The sequence below is a fragment of the Osmerus mordax genome, chromosome 1 (genome assembly GCF_038355195.1).
Source record: "Osmerus mordax isolate fOsmMor3 chromosome 1, fOsmMor3.pri, whole genome shotgun sequence".
Classification (NCBI taxonomy): domain Eukaryota; kingdom Metazoa; phylum Chordata; class Actinopteri; order Osmeriformes; family Osmeridae; genus Osmerus; species Osmerus mordax.
Window position 1 is genome coordinate 16,328,089 of NC_090050.1, and position 15,264 is coordinate 16,343,352.

Consider the following 15,264-nt stretch of genomic DNA (forward strand, 5'->3'; position numbering starts at 1 on the left):
TTTCCATGTCTTTTGCTAAATGTTTGTGCCTTCACTTCAGTTTACAACAAATTCCTAGATATGCTTTCATCAGTACCGTCTGGCCTACCGTACGCCTCCATCTTCCTTATGTTTTCTTCATACTGTCTAAGAATGCATTGATACATTATGAGAGACAAAAATCTAATTGAGAAAAAAGTTTTTGGTAAATATTAAATGCTTTAAAGTCCTATATGATGATTTAATTTAAATAAAAGTAGAGATCACCTGACCATTGTTTCATGTTTTGTGTTTATTTCATTGTTCAATTTTTACAAATACCTTTTTTACGCAACTCTAACCATGTAAAAAACTTTGTACACGCTAAACACATAACACGCAATATAGTATAATGAAAACTTTATAAAAAAACAGTTTTGGAGACGGTTAGTATTTTAGGAAAATTTCAACTGAACCTGCACATGATTTGCATCTAATCAAGTATCTAAAAATCATCTTATAGAGTTTGATCTGACATATTACTCAAGTTCACCATGGTCTGACATTATGTAGAAGAACCTTGTGGAAGTTTCAAACACTATCATATGTCAAATCAGACTATTGTATAGTTTCTTGAGATATGACTAAATTTACATCATAAAGACATGTTAAAGGAAATAACAATTGCTCCAGGCTGCCAGTGTTGTCATTTTCCAACTCTTTATGAGAGCTACCTATAACTTGGTACCTGCACATCATTGACAAAGAGACAGCATAACATCTACAGCCAGCGGCGCTCGCCAGTGGAGGAGTTGAACAGGTAATTTCGTCCAGAAACTGGAGAGAAAGAAAGCTTATAGGTTCTGAGACCTCGAGCAAAGAAACAATAACTGGAATGAGTCCTGTACATTATTAACCAGGTTACATAAGCACAGTCCTTACCTGGGTCTTGAGCTTTCCCATCAAACCTCTAAGAAAAGAGAAGTGAATGTTTATTGTACAGTACATCTCATCACACATGCAGTCCATTCTGAACACACCTCGTCCCTGCTGAGGGAGACCTACCATGAGCTCATCCTGCAGACTGACTTTAGACATGCTGTCGGTGCCCTCTAGTGATGACTGGAGGGGAAAACATTACGTTTTAACGTTTAAGCTCCTTTGGAGAACCAGTCAACCAAATACTGTAAATACCCTTTCGCAAATTAAAAGGCTCTCAAGGTCAACATAGTTAAGACTATATCATGTGTTTTTTAAATATTAAAACACATTATATTAATATTTTTTATATTAAAATATCTTACCATGTCATTCTCAAAGGCGTCGTTTTGACTGCCATGTGGACTCATCTTATGGATCTCTTCCCTGCTCAGACCACATAAACGCACACGCACAGATACAAATGAACATCAATAGGTCATCTTCACTATGACTTTCTAAAGTGAGCTCTGATGATCACTCACGTCTCTACTGAATGAGGAATCAAGGTCTTTGTGCCCCACCCCAGGGTGCTGCAATCAGAGACACACACCACTTAGTCACACAGAAAACCCCTCCCGCTCTGTATGCATGCGAGTTGGTGTGAATGTGTATGTTTGTGTGGAATCACAACTGTACCGTCTCAGTATAGTCCAGATGAGAAGGCCCAGGACCAGGACAAGCAGACCGCCAGTAACAGTAACCACGGCAACAAACCAGGGCTCTGGCTCCCAGAAGTCTGCGATGACAGTCACCACCTGAGGAGCCTGAGTCTGCAGCAGGAACACAGGAACACAGAGACACTGGGCACGGGCATTGTCTTCTGGATCGAATGGATTCAACAGAATAGTTTCAGCAGCTGTACCTCCACACACACACACACAATGAAACAACACAAACACACAACCTCAAGTATTTTAAAACCATATGTATTTGAAGAATTAACAATATGCCTCACATGGTGACTGTAGCCTCTCTCAATCTAATGATGCGTGTTGACTTTTATTGTGAAGGGTTGGACTGGTGCTAACGTGGTGCTGAACCTACTGTCGTGGTTGTGGTGGTGGTTGGGGTAGTGGTGGTCCATGGAACCACGTAGATGTAAGCCACAGCTTCAGTGTGGTGTCTGCCATCCGACACAGAGATGGTCACCTCAAACCTGGTGTGGTCGTAGACTCCATCCACCACGTAAGAGAAGACGTTTTTAGAGAACAGGGTCAAACCAGTGATCTGGAAACGGTCCACAGCAGCCCCTGGGGGGGGGGGGGGGAATTGGACACTCTCTCTTACTTTGCCCTCCACTCTCTTTCCATGTCTGTCTTTTTCTGACACACACAGTGCATACCGTTAGTGATGGTGGCTGTGAGCACGTCGTTGTCTGCGTCGCTGCAGTGGAGAGACAGGATCGGGAGGGCGGCAGAGCGGGTGGAGAAGATGGTCGACTCGTAGGAGACGGGCTCGCACACCGGAGCATTGTCATTCACATTCTGGCTCACAGGGAGGTGAGGTACATTTACATTACATTTAGTCATTTAGCAGACGCTCTTATCCAGAGCGACTTACAGTAAGTACAGGGACATTCCCCAGAGGCAAGTAGGGTGAAGTGCCTTGCCCAAGGACACAACGTCATTAGGCACAGCCAGGAATCGAACCGGCGACCTTCTGATTACTAGCCCGATTCTCTAACCGCTTAGCCACCTGATATCCTGGTAGGTAGACCGCAGACAGTCAATCTTCACAATACAATGCTAGTTTGTTAAACAAACCCTTTCTAATAATGTGTGTAAGGGTGGATTCTGTTAGTCTGGTATACTTCACATTCACTGTGTCTTGTGTATGTAGTCTTGCACCATAACAGCTTCCCCAGCCACTGGGCCTATCCCTCACCTCCACTCTTATGAAGATGTTCTGGCTTTTCCTCTTACGGTTGGTGCGGTCGACATCCTGGTCATAGTCCTCTGCCTGAACGGTCACAACATGCATCTGCTGAGCCTCAAAGTCCAGCTCAGTCCCCAGGTACATCTGCCCTGCAGGTGGAGAGAGAGAGAGAGAGAGAGAGAGAGAGAGAGAGAGAGAGAGAGAGAGAGAGAGAGAGAGAGAGAGAGAGAGAGAGAGAGAGAGAGAGAGAGAGAGAGAGAGAGAGAGAGAGAGAGAGAGAGAGAGAGAGAGAGAGAGAGAGAGAGAGAGAGAGAGAGAGAGAGAGAGAGAGAGAACTTTGTTATATAAGGGTTTATCATTTTGGTCATGACAGTGGGTGGAGATAAACCATTCACTTTGCTGAAATGAAACTGAAACTTAAGTTAGAATCCTAGCGTCGTGTTCTTCATAAACTCCTTACTAATGTGTATTTGTGTTACTTATCACTTATAGCTCTGGATTATTGTTGACTCTTGTTGATACCACAGACAATTACAGACAGCAACATTCATACAACAACCACTGAAACTCCAACAGGTGAGCAGAATTTCATATTGACACAATCGTAAATCGTGTGTCAATATTACTTTTAGATTATTATTTGTTGTGGATTAAATTGTTTTGACATCTAAAATTCATGTTTTTTCTTTTAGTTAAAATCCTGATCTTAAAGAATACCATGTTGACCACTGACACTAAAGAGCTGAGCTGATTTTATTGAAAACTTTATGAATCTTTGTCTAGATATGGCTTCCTGCAGCAGTCTCCTGTCTGAGGAGCAGTTCCTGTGTTCTATCTGTCTGGATGTGTTCACTGATCCAGTCACCATTCAGTGTGGACACAACTTCTGCATGACATGTATCACTACATATTGGGAAAGCAGTGACCTGCTGTGTCAATGTCCCATGTGTAAAAAGACTTTTGATAAGAGACCAGATCTCTTTGTCAATACTTTCATTTCTGAGATGGCTGCTCCTTTCAGGAAGCCAGTGCCAGAAAAAGCTACCAGCTGGTCAGAAAAGTTCCCAACTCTGCCTGTGGTGTCATGTGACATCTGCACTGGTACTAAGCTCAGGTCCCTGAAGTCCTGCCTTGTGTGTCAGGCCTCCTACTGTGAGACTCATCTGGAGCCTCATCAGAGAGTGACAGGGCTGAAGAAGCACAAGCTGATCAACCCTGTGGAAAACCTGGATGACAGGATGTGTCAGAAACATGAGCGACCCCTGGAGCTGTTCTGTAGGACTGACCAGACGTGTGTGTGCCATTTCTGCACTGAGGGAGAGCACAAGAACCACGACACAGCCCTTCTAGAGGAAGAGTATGGAGAGAGGAAGGCTGATCTGGGAAAGACAAAAGAAGAAATACAACAGTTGGTCAAGGAAAGACTGACGAAAGTTCAGGATATCAAACTCTCGATAGATGTCAGCAAGAGAGACACAGAGAGCGAGATATCCAAGAGTGTGGAGGTCTTCACTGCTGTGGTGCACTCCATCGAGAGAAGCCAGGCAGAGCTCATTAAGGTTCTTGAGGAGAAGCAGAAAGCAGCAGAGCAAAAGGCCGAAGAGTTCATTAAAGAATTGGAGCAGGAGATCACAGAGCTCCAGAGGAGAAACACAGAGCTGGAGCAGCTCTCACACACTCAAGACCACCTTCTCTTTCTACCGAACTCCTCATCCATGAGCACCCCTCCACACACCAAGGACTGGTCTAGGATCAGCCTTCACTGTAGTGTGGAGATGGCAGGCAGAGCTCTGTCTCAGCTGGAGGACACAGTTCTCAGTGAAATCAAGAAGTTGCGTCACGCTGAACTGAAGACGATTGAGCAGTATGCAGTGGATGTGACTCTGGACCCTGATACAGCATTCCCCTCGCTCATCCTGTCTATTGATGGAAAACAAGTGAGAGATGGAGATTCACAGAAGAATCTGCCTGACAGCCCTGAGAGGTTTTCCCTCTGTCCCTGTGTCCTGGGGAAACAGAGCTTCTCCTCTGGGAGGTTCTACTATGAGGTGCAGGTTAAGGGGAAGACAGACTGGGCTTTAGGCGTGGCAAGACAGTCCGCCAACAGAAAAGGGCAGATCACACTGGGACCACTATATGGATCCTGGACTATTTGGCTGAGGAATGGAGATGAGTACAAGGCTTTGGCCAACCCAGGTGTCCTCCTCTCTCTGAGAGAAAAGCCCCAGAAAGTGGGGGTGTTTGTGGACTATGAGGAGGGTCAGGTCTCCTTTTATGATGTAGAGGCCAAGTCTCATATCTACTCTTTTACTGGCTGCACCTTCACTGAGAAACTCTACCCATACTTTGGCCCTTCCACAAACTTCAGCGGTAAAAATTCAGCACGTCTGATCATTACCCCTATCAACCCTGAATAACTGACTTACTATATAGTAGGAACTTCAGCAGGGTGTATAAATGTACCAACTGTTCAATAACATGTCATTTAATTCCCTGTAATACTGTTGGGTGTACTGTAAAGGATAGCACATATTAAGAAAATTGTTCATCTTGACACTTAGGTTAGGGTTAGGGATACAGGGTTAGCAGCCTGACCTCCTTCAGGGTGGATGGTGAACCTGGGGTGTCCTGAGGTGATGGTGTAGCGTATGTTGTTGAAGGGCCAGTCTGTGTCTCTGGCCAGCACCTCTCCTACAGCGGTGCCCAGCCTGCTGTCCTCGCGCACACGCAGCTCCAGGACCGTGAACACGGGCTCAAACTCGTTGACAGGAGTCACCGTCACCAGCACCCGCACCTGGGCTGGAGACAGGGGCCATGAGCTGGGTTCATGACATCACCGCAGTGCTTCTGCACACAGACACACATCTTCACACTCATGCCCACACACACGAAAGGTAGTGTACACACCTACGCACAACAGACACACACACAAACATAAACACACACACACAGCAAACTGACTTGTGAGAGGAGGGTTGCCTGTGTCTGTTGCCAAGATGGTGGCCTCATACCGGAAGTTATTGGAGGCTATTTCAGCTGTGTCATAGTCCAGAGTGTTGTTAACCTGTCAGAGAGTCAACTGAATCATGATAATGGAATACTTCATTGTTGTACTTTAAAATAATAAAAATTATAAGTTACAAATAAATCTTTATTTCATTACCTGGAGTTGGCCATCTTTGATTCTAAATTTGAAGCGTGACGCAATGCTGTCAAGGAGTGTTAGCGCCACACTGTGGTTGGTTACGTCGATGTCCACACAGGAAAGAGAGCCCAGGTTCCTACCCACCTCAATGGTCTCAGACACCTCCAGCCTATCACAGAGAAGGACATGGTGCACAGACCAATCCAGCAAGCCTGAAAGACTCTGGTTCACCAATCACCACCCGCCCGAGTCTGGGACCTCCAGTATTTAGGAATTTGTGATGTGATGAAGAAAAATACTGTATGTACAAGATGGTTCTGGAATACCATACTGTCAGGATATAGTTTGCAGTGTTCAAGACATGTGAATAACACAAAAAGTATATGAAGTGTTGTTCATAGAGAGTTCAGAAAGTGTTCTATTGTTTTAGACTGGTATAACAGTCATTCTTCTTCGTACACAAACACGGAGGGAGAGCAGAACGGCGGGTACTCGTTGACGTCGAGGACATTGACGGTGATGGTGGCTGTGCCACTGCGTTCCTCTGCCAGGCTGTAGGCCTCAACCAGCAGAACACTGTGAGCCAGGGCCCGCTCAGCCTCCAGGTCCAGGTTATAAGCTGTTCTGATGATACCGTCCTCTAGGAAGGAGGAGAATTTCAGAAAAGATGTGTGTGTGTACAAACACATATATACATAGTATGCACTATTACCCTACTATACATTGGCTCCTTCCAGTGAGAATAACATGTTAGCATTGAGATGTTTCTATGAATCATATATTAATACAGTGTAACCGGTAATCCTGTCCCACCTCTCCCGATCTTGAATGGACGATAGTCCTTCAAGAAGGTGTAGCGTAGGTCAGGGGCGGAGAAGTTGGCCTTGACAGAGGCTACCACACCTCCAGGTCCCTGGTTCTCATTGATGGTCACATTCTGGGAAGGGAGACTGAGAACAGATTATCAATGGCCTTATTCTGACTTCCTTCTATCTGACCAGAGAATAGATTTCAACACATTGCCCTGTAAATGTAACATACAGACGGTTATAATAATTGTTACAAGTGCAGAGATTGACAGTACCAGTAGAGATTTGTCACTTATTTTAGTCTGTTTCCAAACTATTGTAAATTGTGAATTTGGGAGAAATAATCCAAGGTTCGGTATAATAGTTAGTGTAAAATAGTCTTGAGACTAAAATATTTTTTTCCAAAGTATTTCTTTGTTTGTCTACCAAGTGCAACTGGTTACTGAAAAGTGGAGATACTTACAGAAAGTCCAGGGGTGGGTTGTAAACTCTCAGAACCTTGATCCTGACGGTCCCAGAACAGTTGTGCCCCTGTCTGTCTCTCACTGCCACAAACACCACAAACTCCTGCACAGTAGTGACACCATGAGGACACAGATGGACATCGACAACACTGATATGATCACTGATATCAACCCTGACACTTTGTGCATAATTATAGAGGATTATGGAGGATTAAAGAGGATACAGCTGTTTCCCTTGAAAACATATTCAAGTGATGAGCCATGGAGCCACTTGCTTTTGGTCCCCTGTGGTAGTCAAACAGCTGGCTGGATAGGAGACTGCCAGAGGAACCAATATGAAACTGACCTCTAGAAGTGTCAGGGAACACCTGGGTGATAGAGAACTGAAACACACACAGCACAACCAACGTCAACACCAGGTTGAAGGTATAAACATTTATTTAAAAACACATGGACAATCACCATATTTTAGATAGGCAATAAAGCCTGTTAATACCACAGTCATTGTGAGTTGATAAGGGAACATAGAGGTTACCGTGAGAGTGTCATTAACGTCTGGGTCTGAAGCCAGGATAGTGTAGACTGTCACAGGGGCTGGCAGGTTCTCCGGGACATGGACCTCAGCTCCTGCACAAACAATATTATTATTACAAACCAAGCATGATCTACATGACAACTTAACAGTAATGAGGTCTCTGTGCTGCATGTGATGTATTGTACCTGCCAACTGAAAGAGGGGCTCACACTGAGGAGGCTCATTGATGTCCACTACTTTCAAATGGAGAGTCCGTTCTAGATAGCCAGATGCTGTGGCCAATCCCAGACGAACACTAACCAAGCTGGCCCTCTCAAAGTCCAGGGAGCCATTAAGAACAATCTAAACACACACACACACACATCTATATCTTTAATTGAATCAACCAATCAAAATATATACACACACATTTACATTTAAGCAAAAACATGTTTTGTTTGTGGGGTTGTGGTGTTGGTATTGCCAAACCAACCTGGACATTGAAGATGCCGGAGATGTTAGTGGGGCTGACGATGGGCATCTCAAACAGGTCAGAGTGTGGTGTGACAGAGAGGATGAGGACGGAGGGCAGTAGGCTGGAGCTCTGCACCTGGAACTCTGCCACCACGGCCCTGGGACGGCTGCTCTCCAGCACTGACACAGAGGAGGGCAAGCCAATGAACTCTGGTGGAGGATAAACACACACACCAACACACACTTAAACAGTGGTACTGTTGACACTGTAGAGAAACTCCTGTAACTACAACACTCTGAAGGTACTACCATGGACAAAGTTCATTATTGAAACCTATTTTATTTTAAGTTACAAAAACCAAATAGTAAATAAGGATCTGTTGTAACTTTATGTAATATCACAGAATTGGAGAGATTGGTGCCATCCACAGTACCTGGGCCAAGAGTTGGGGCAACCGTAGTAGTGGTGGAGGTGGTTGGTATGGTTGCTGTAAATAGGCAGTAACAACATGCCAGTAATTCACTGATTCACCCATTGACACTGTGTGTATGACTAATATAAATATTTGAATTCATTTCTCAGCAATATCAATGCCGTGATAGGAAACAATTCATATAGTTGAATCCATCCATTTTCAGTTAATGTAGAATTGAAAAAAGGTTTTCCTTACTTGTGGCAGCTGTAGTGGAAGAAAGTGAAGGTGTGGTGATTGTGGTAGTATCAGGTGTGGGGGCTGTTGTTATCTGGCCTTCTGTAGAGAGAGAAAGGGGAAAATGTATTAGAAAAATTGTTTTCAGTAGCCCCCAGGTGGCGCAATAAACACAAACTTGTACATTTCCTTAAGGTCCTTTTGATAGCAAAAATGGGGAGTGAACAGCAGTGTTTTAACATCCGAGCCTAATGACTTTGACTGAGATAGATTCTGGTACAAACCAACCATATAAGTTTGTTACATACAAGTGTTCACATATCTACACAAATGAATAAGCCAACAATTATTTCAGCTCATGAGGAAATAGAATTTTGAACTGAAAGACCTTGCACTTTTTCTGAACCCTGAGAATACTGACCAACTCAACAACCAACTTTCACAAATACATTTTGAGATAATGGCAAGGTTTATTACCAAAGTCCCATCCCATTAATAAGAAAACAAATGATTCTCTCATAACAGCATGTTTAACACATACATACACACAAAATATACTGATATTTTCAACTGGTCATACAAAGTTCACTAAAGGCTCACCTGTGAAAATCCTGAGCTTCAAAAATGCAGGTAGGAGCAGCAGACTGACAAGAGCTCTGAAAACAGCCATAGTTAGAGGTCTGTCCTGCCAGACAAGGTCCTATATCAGACTGGTACAGGTTGGTTGTGTGCGTGTGTTTCCCAGCCCTTGTTACTTTAGCATCCACACTGCAATAACGTCAACAAACACACGTCTCCATAGTTTCACCATCTCTGCCTGCTCTTGTCATATTAATGGTTCTTATGTCAAGACTAGCTGATAAGACTGTATTATTATAGAAATGTACAATCGCAAAACCAGGAAGGAAACTGGACAAACACAAACATAAAAGCTCCATAGTGATACAGAGTATAGAAGAGCTGTCAGTCAAAAATATCAAACCAAGCATGGCAATATAGTGGCAGGTGTGTAAATACAGGAATCAGACTGTGTAGAATTGTTACTAACCATTAGGGCCTCTGTTTAATTACTTAATGCATCAAGCCACACTGATGGCTATAATTGTCCAGGAGTGTATGAGGAGAGGGTGTTGAAGCAACACAAATAGAGAGGGTTACATTCTCTTAATGGACCATTTCGTTCAGGTACATTATGTCATTAAATCAGAAGCCTTTTATGAAGTCTGCTGCGGCAATTTCAGCATTAGCTGGGAGTAAAGATAGCATCCTAAAAGCAAAGATGGAAAAGTGAATGTATTCACATGAAGAAGAGTACTGTGAGAGATGAAATCCACAAAACGACTATTTAAAATGTCTATCAGCATCCAATAATTTATCCTTAAAAAAAATCGATTCCCTATCAATGAAGAACTCATAAGCAAAGACATCTTTACACCATGCATATCTAGCACAGTGTCCATGGACATGGTCCAGTTGCTGCAGATCAGAGCATATTACAAGGACATGTCCAGGTAGCATGCCTGACTGAATGATTTGATCTGCACATGAATAGAAGTCCATCAAATCTGGACAGTTGAACAATCTTTAAAGTGATTTACAATTCATTGCTGAAGGTGTGTAAATGTGTCGAATTTGGTCCTGTAAAGAGAACGATAATGACTCCGTATTTGTCTACACTGTGCTGTACATTGGACCCACAGGCAAGTGAGCAGTACGAAGCAGATCTAATTTCAATGTTGACAGATTCTGATCTAATGTAGCTGCCAATGGCTCATTAGGGCCCTCGGAGTTTAATTGTTTCCCATTCAGGGGATGGATTCCGCCGTGTTCGAGAATGTTCCTCGTGATACAATGGAATTCACGTGATATTTAAACAGAATTTTTACAACAGTGCACAGGCCTACAAATGACATATTTTAAAATCGGAATGTTCTTCTATCTAAAGTGAGCCTATATTTAATTGTTATAAGCCTAGATGAACATAAAATAGCCCCATACAAATGGATTTCCTTTCAAGAACGTTTATCTTAGACCACTGTCACATAGTTTAAATGTCGGTAGTGTAAAAACAAACTGTCATCCGTACCAGGTCTATGCATATGAACTATCCAGATGTTTAAGTGAAAAGGGAGGAGTCTTGTAAAGTAGCCTACCTTGCTCCAGCCCTGAGCTTCGATTGGTTGGTTTATGTATGCGGAATTCCAATTGGCTGCATGTGCACGCTGGTAAAGAAGCAAATCGGACAAAATCATGAAGTATCACATCACTGCTTCAATAGTCCAAGGCATTCGTAGTACGATACGGGAGGCGACATATCGCATTGACTGATGCCAGAATAGTCTGTTTTGTTGGACAAACACCTCACGTGGGATATTAAGGTGTATAAATGTAAGTGTTAATAGTAGACAATTTAGTACCGGAGCCCACTGCAATAGTTTGTTTTAGTAAAAGGAGTTGCAGGAATTTATCTCGTATTTTTTCTTTTTCTTTTAGGAGTTAGTTGCCGTCATTTAAAGAAAAAAATATGGTAAGGATCATTTCTACTCTAATTGCGTTTTGTGAATATATTGGATATGTGTGAGTTAGTGTGTAAGTGTCAGTGCTCTACACTAAATGCACTTGTATCTTCTAATAAAGATAGATAGAACGTTGCTGTGTTTAATTCGAATCCTGTTTGCGAGCAACCTACAACTCTAACTTTGTACAGATTTACTCAGTTGAATAAAGCGCTGTGGCACGCGGCATATGGGCACAACATCTGCAGGGCAACCCTTTGTGCGCAGACGGAGACTGTCCCCTCTTGTGCCCAAATGCCTTTGCTGAGTGATGCCATAATCTGAGGGCTTTACCATGTGTCGAGTAAACACAGCAAGACGACAGTTTACTAATTAGAGTAGAGCTATACACAGCATATGGTGATAACTTTTATTGTTGAAAAATACTAATTGAATCTTGTATACATGCTTTGACGTGGTTTGTGTGCTTAACAGGATTTAATTCTGTTTTTTTTGTCATTTCTTCTCCCACTTATATTGGTTAATAATGGTCAGACCACTTCATGGTTAGTTAGGCTTCAAACAGTTTATCTTTTAATTATAAGTTCCACTTGTGTCTTTCTGTGAACAGTGTAGTGGTGCATTCTCAAGTTCCTGCAGCATCTAACAGTGTTTTGCTAAAGACAAACAGTGGCAGAAGGTCTAGGGACAGGGTCAAATACTTCTATGGGTTGTGGTGAAACTCAGCCACGGTGTTCTAGGGACAGGTCACGTAGGTCTGGGAGACGCTGTAATGGATAGAGCTGTCCATTCATCTGACGATGTTCTGAATGTGACCTCTATGATTAGGTCAGCCTCAGACATGACCGTGTCTGGAGCTCCCTGTCCACTTCTCCTTCTCACGTCTCTCAGCTTTCTTCCAAGCCACACTACCTCCATCATGGCCTGCTGGGAGGTGAAGTTCCCCTGGTTACTCATAGTGCCACATATCCCTGCATGTCAATGATAGCAGGAGACTATGACCAGATTTCTAACCCCATTCAAAAAGACTAAAGGACTAACTTCTCCAGCTGAAGAATTCTTGAAGAATTCTGGTCTTAAATCTTAAAACAGAGGAATTCCTCTTTCTCTTGTTACACCACATCTTTCCTTATGTTTTATGTGTTTGTAGAATCTTCAGGTCTGAGATAAGAATGTGTTAGATAGCCCGCCCTCCTGATACTAAAAATATACTCAACATTCTCTGTTATATGATATTTTAACCCTTGTTTGATTTTGAGTGTGAACCGGCACTGCTCACTGGTCAGGTTTGGACCAATCAGAGTTGAATCCTGTGATTCAAAGAGAGAGAGAGAGATAAGGTAGAGAGACAGAGAGAGAGAGAGAGAGAGAGAGAGAGAGAGAGAGAGAGAGAGAGAGAGAGAGAGAGAGAGAGAGGGAAATTAGAGTATTATGCTCTGTTACGGTACGAGCTGACTTTCCTGGCCATGCATACCTCACTGACACTCCCCTTAAAGCAAAAGGCACCTCATAGCTGCCTCTTACTGTATGCCTTCAGCTACACCAGAGAGACTGGAGCCCGTCCTAACCACAGTAACAAACTATTCCCTCACAGTATGCTCAGTCCTCAGCTATGATATGACAGTGATTGTAAGAATGGAAAGTCAGTGTTGTGTAGCACATCAGTGACCGCTGCACACCTGACAGCACTGAACTAAGTTGGCAAGTAGAGACAATCGAAACTGAGCAGCCTTCTACTGTAGTCAGGTCTGAGCCTGCCCTATACGTAAGAGCTGGCCCCATTAAACCCACCAGCTTTTAGACCAAGTCATATGCAGTATCCAATGAAGCATACATCAAGGTTAAGAAATTAGAAAACAAAAGACTAACTTTCTCATTGAATACATTTTCGCGGAGTATGATTTAGTGTCTTTTGAGTACCAAAAGACACTGTTCTGACCCTGTTCCTCTCTGTCCCTCTCAGCTGTGTCTGCGTGACTCTGGGGATTGCCTCCGGGAGCAGATGACCTACATGATGAGGTCTCTCCAGGACCTGAAGCAACTGAGGAGGAGCTGCCCTGCCCCTGCCACCACCCCTGCCCCTGTCACAGCGCCCCGCTCTGCTGTGGCTCGCCTTAGGCAGCAGAGAGCACTGCGAGAGAGCCGCACTCGCCTACGCATATCGGACGCCAGCACGGCCAGCACGTACGACTCAGCCTGCTGCTTGGCCAGCCCTCTGGAGGAGGAGGAAGAGGAGGACAGGGAGGCAGGCAGCAGGCTACGTCTCAGTCTGGTCCTGCCGTCTCCCAGCAGTGAGAAGAGTCTGGAGTTTGACTCGGGCTACTCCGAAGCATCCTGGCAGGACGAGGGGGTGGTGCTGAGGAGAACCAGGAACGTTCGAGTCTCCTCCTCTGCCTGTCTCCGCACCAACAGGTCTTCGAACGGCAGGGTCCGGCCCAAGTCCACCTCAGACGCCTGTCTGGAGACGTGGACTTCATTTGAGGCCAGCGACCCTGAGGACTGGACCACATCCCTCCTGACGCGAGGGCGCAACCGCCAGCCTCTAGTGCTGGGAGACAACAGCTTTGCTGACCTTATAGAGAACTGGATGGACCTGCCTGAATGTCCTGAGCCCACCGAGCTAAAGCCTAGCTCCGGGCAGAAACTGGCTAAAGGCTTCCTGGTTAACATGCGGAAGAAAATAGCAGGCATGTCTAAGAGCGTGGAGGGCCGGGTGAGGATGAGGCCCTCAGACTCTTCCTCTCGAGTGAACAGAACTGCTATGGCTCCCAAACGCCTGTCCTGTCCCGTAGGGGTGCAGCCCCGCGCCCCTTTCTTCCACCAGTCCCACTCAGGCCTGCATGAGCTGGACACAGACTTTTACCACTTCACAGCCCTCATGAAGTCTGGCAGCCGTCAGCCTATCATCTGCAATGACATCATCGGTTACATTTGAGCTGGCTGGGTTCAGATGGACAGATTCCTGTTATTGTGAATAAATGGACAATCCTTTAAGACACTCTATTTTTATGTTCTCACAATTATGCTATGACAATTATTTCTGCCAAAAATAAAACATATTTTGGGAAATAATAGTATTCATTTTTGTCATTTACAGTACACTACTCTACTTGCTCTGGGGAGAGTTAGTAGCAAGAGTAGTAGAGGAGTAAACATCTTATGAATATTTCCCAATCTATTCAGTCTAAACATGGATCAGTGAAAACTGGGTCTACAACAAAACCCTCAGGTCTAAGTCCCACTGTCCTCCACTGGATCTGTGTATATGAGGTCTCTGGGCGAAGGCAGTTCTCTCCCATACAGGTGGAGCAGAGATACAGCTCTGGTTGAGAAGGACAATTTTGAGTGAGGAACAGAAGGTGTAAACTTAAGAGGCAACTGCAAATTCTACCTTTTTTTAAAGGAAAGAAAAAGGTGCAGTGGTCTCTTAAATGTGTAGTTTCACTAGCACTATTCTCTACCAGGAATACACAGGATCAACTGTGCTGTCAACTCATCCACATACATTACCTAATTGAGGGAACCATTTATTTGTGCTGGTTCAGTAAAAAATGTACCACAGACCAAACTGGGGTTGGGGTGGGGAGGGTTGCAACAAAAATATGTAGATGCTGAAGACATGCTACATCATGATTGTGAGGTCTGAAATGATCAGTTCCTGTTAGTTAATGGTATAAGATAAATCGTGGTGTGATAGGGAAGGGATAGGGATTGGGAAGTGATCAAGAAAGAGTTTTCCCATCTTAGCTATCCCATGCCCCGAGTTCCAGTGGTGCCTTCGGCAACCACCAATCATGTGTGATACGGAGGACACAGGGGATTAGAGAAGAGAGATGGTCCTCTCAGGGTATCACTTATCTCAGCCTGTTTATCTAGCT

The 15,264-nt window shown here is 44.1% G+C and overlaps 3 protein-coding genes and 1 long non-coding RNA gene across 4 annotated transcripts; 2 read left to right on the forward strand and 2 right to left on the reverse strand.

Moving 5' to 3' along the window:
• Window positions 1–290: 290 nt before the first annotated feature.
• LOC136959166 (cadherin-related family member 4-like) lies at window positions 291–7,495 on the reverse strand. The gene is made up of 16 exons (XM_067253803.1): window positions 7,476–7,495; window positions 7,232–7,411; window positions 6,773–6,909; window positions 6,419–6,599; window positions 5,978–6,128; window positions 5,776–5,878; window positions 5,410–5,613; window positions 2,824–2,963; window positions 2,282–2,423; window positions 1,984–2,189; window positions 1,576–1,709; window positions 1,422–1,469; window positions 1,263–1,323; window positions 1,024–1,080; window positions 901–928; window positions 291–795 (listed from the first exon to the last, which is right to left on the reverse strand). Exons 1-16 carry the CDS (start codon window positions 7,493–7,495, stop codon window positions 740–742), a joined length of 1,848 nt encoding a protein of 615 aa, XP_067109904.1. The 3' UTR covers window positions 291–739.
• LOC136948097 (E3 ubiquitin-protein ligase TRIM39-like) lies at window positions 3,255–5,587 on the forward strand. The gene is made up of 2 exons (XM_067242398.1): window positions 3,255–3,390; window positions 3,598–5,587. Exon 2 carries the CDS (start codon window positions 3,600–3,602, stop codon window positions 5,229–5,231), a length of 1,632 nt encoding a protein of 543 aa, XP_067098499.1. The 5' UTR covers window positions 3,255–3,390; window positions 3,598–3,599; the 3' UTR covers window positions 5,232–5,587.
• Window position 7,496: 1 nt separating the features above from the next.
• Window positions 7,497–8,037, reverse strand: LOC136952280 (uncharacterized). The gene is made up of 3 exons (XR_010877843.1): window positions 7,953–8,037; window positions 7,768–7,859; window positions 7,497–7,615 (listed from the first exon to the last, which is right to left on the reverse strand). It is a non-coding gene; the product is annotated as an uncharacterized lncRNA (long non-coding RNA).
• Window positions 8,038–11,196: 3,159 nt separating this feature from the next.
• LOC136947701 (PAK4-inhibitor inka1-like) lies at window positions 11,197–14,445 on the forward strand. The gene is made up of 3 exons (XM_067241848.1): window positions 11,197–11,258; window positions 11,364–11,397; window positions 13,350–14,445. Exons 2-3 carry the CDS (start codon window positions 11,395–11,397, stop codon window positions 14,319–14,321), a joined length of 975 nt encoding a protein of 324 aa, XP_067097949.1. The 5' UTR covers window positions 11,197–11,258; window positions 11,364–11,394; the 3' UTR covers window positions 14,322–14,445.
• Window positions 14,446–15,264: the final 819 nt, after the last annotated feature.

Coding starts and splice junctions, on each gene's coding strand:
- LOC136959166 (XM_067253803.1), bottom strand. CDS start 7,495: ATGGCTCATCACTTGAATAT. Junction 1,324..1,421: donor ATTCCTCATTCAGTAGAGAC/GTGAGTGATCAT, acceptor TGGTCTGAGCAG/GGAAGAGATCCATAAGATGA. Junction 929..1,023: donor GTCTGCAGGATGAGCTCATG/GTAGGTCTCCCT, acceptor CTCTTTTCTTAG/AGGTTTGATGGGAAAGCTCA.
- LOC136948097 (XM_067242398.1), top strand. CDS start 3,600: ATGGCTTCCTGCAGCAGTCTCCTGTCTGAGGAGCAGTTCCTGTGTTCT.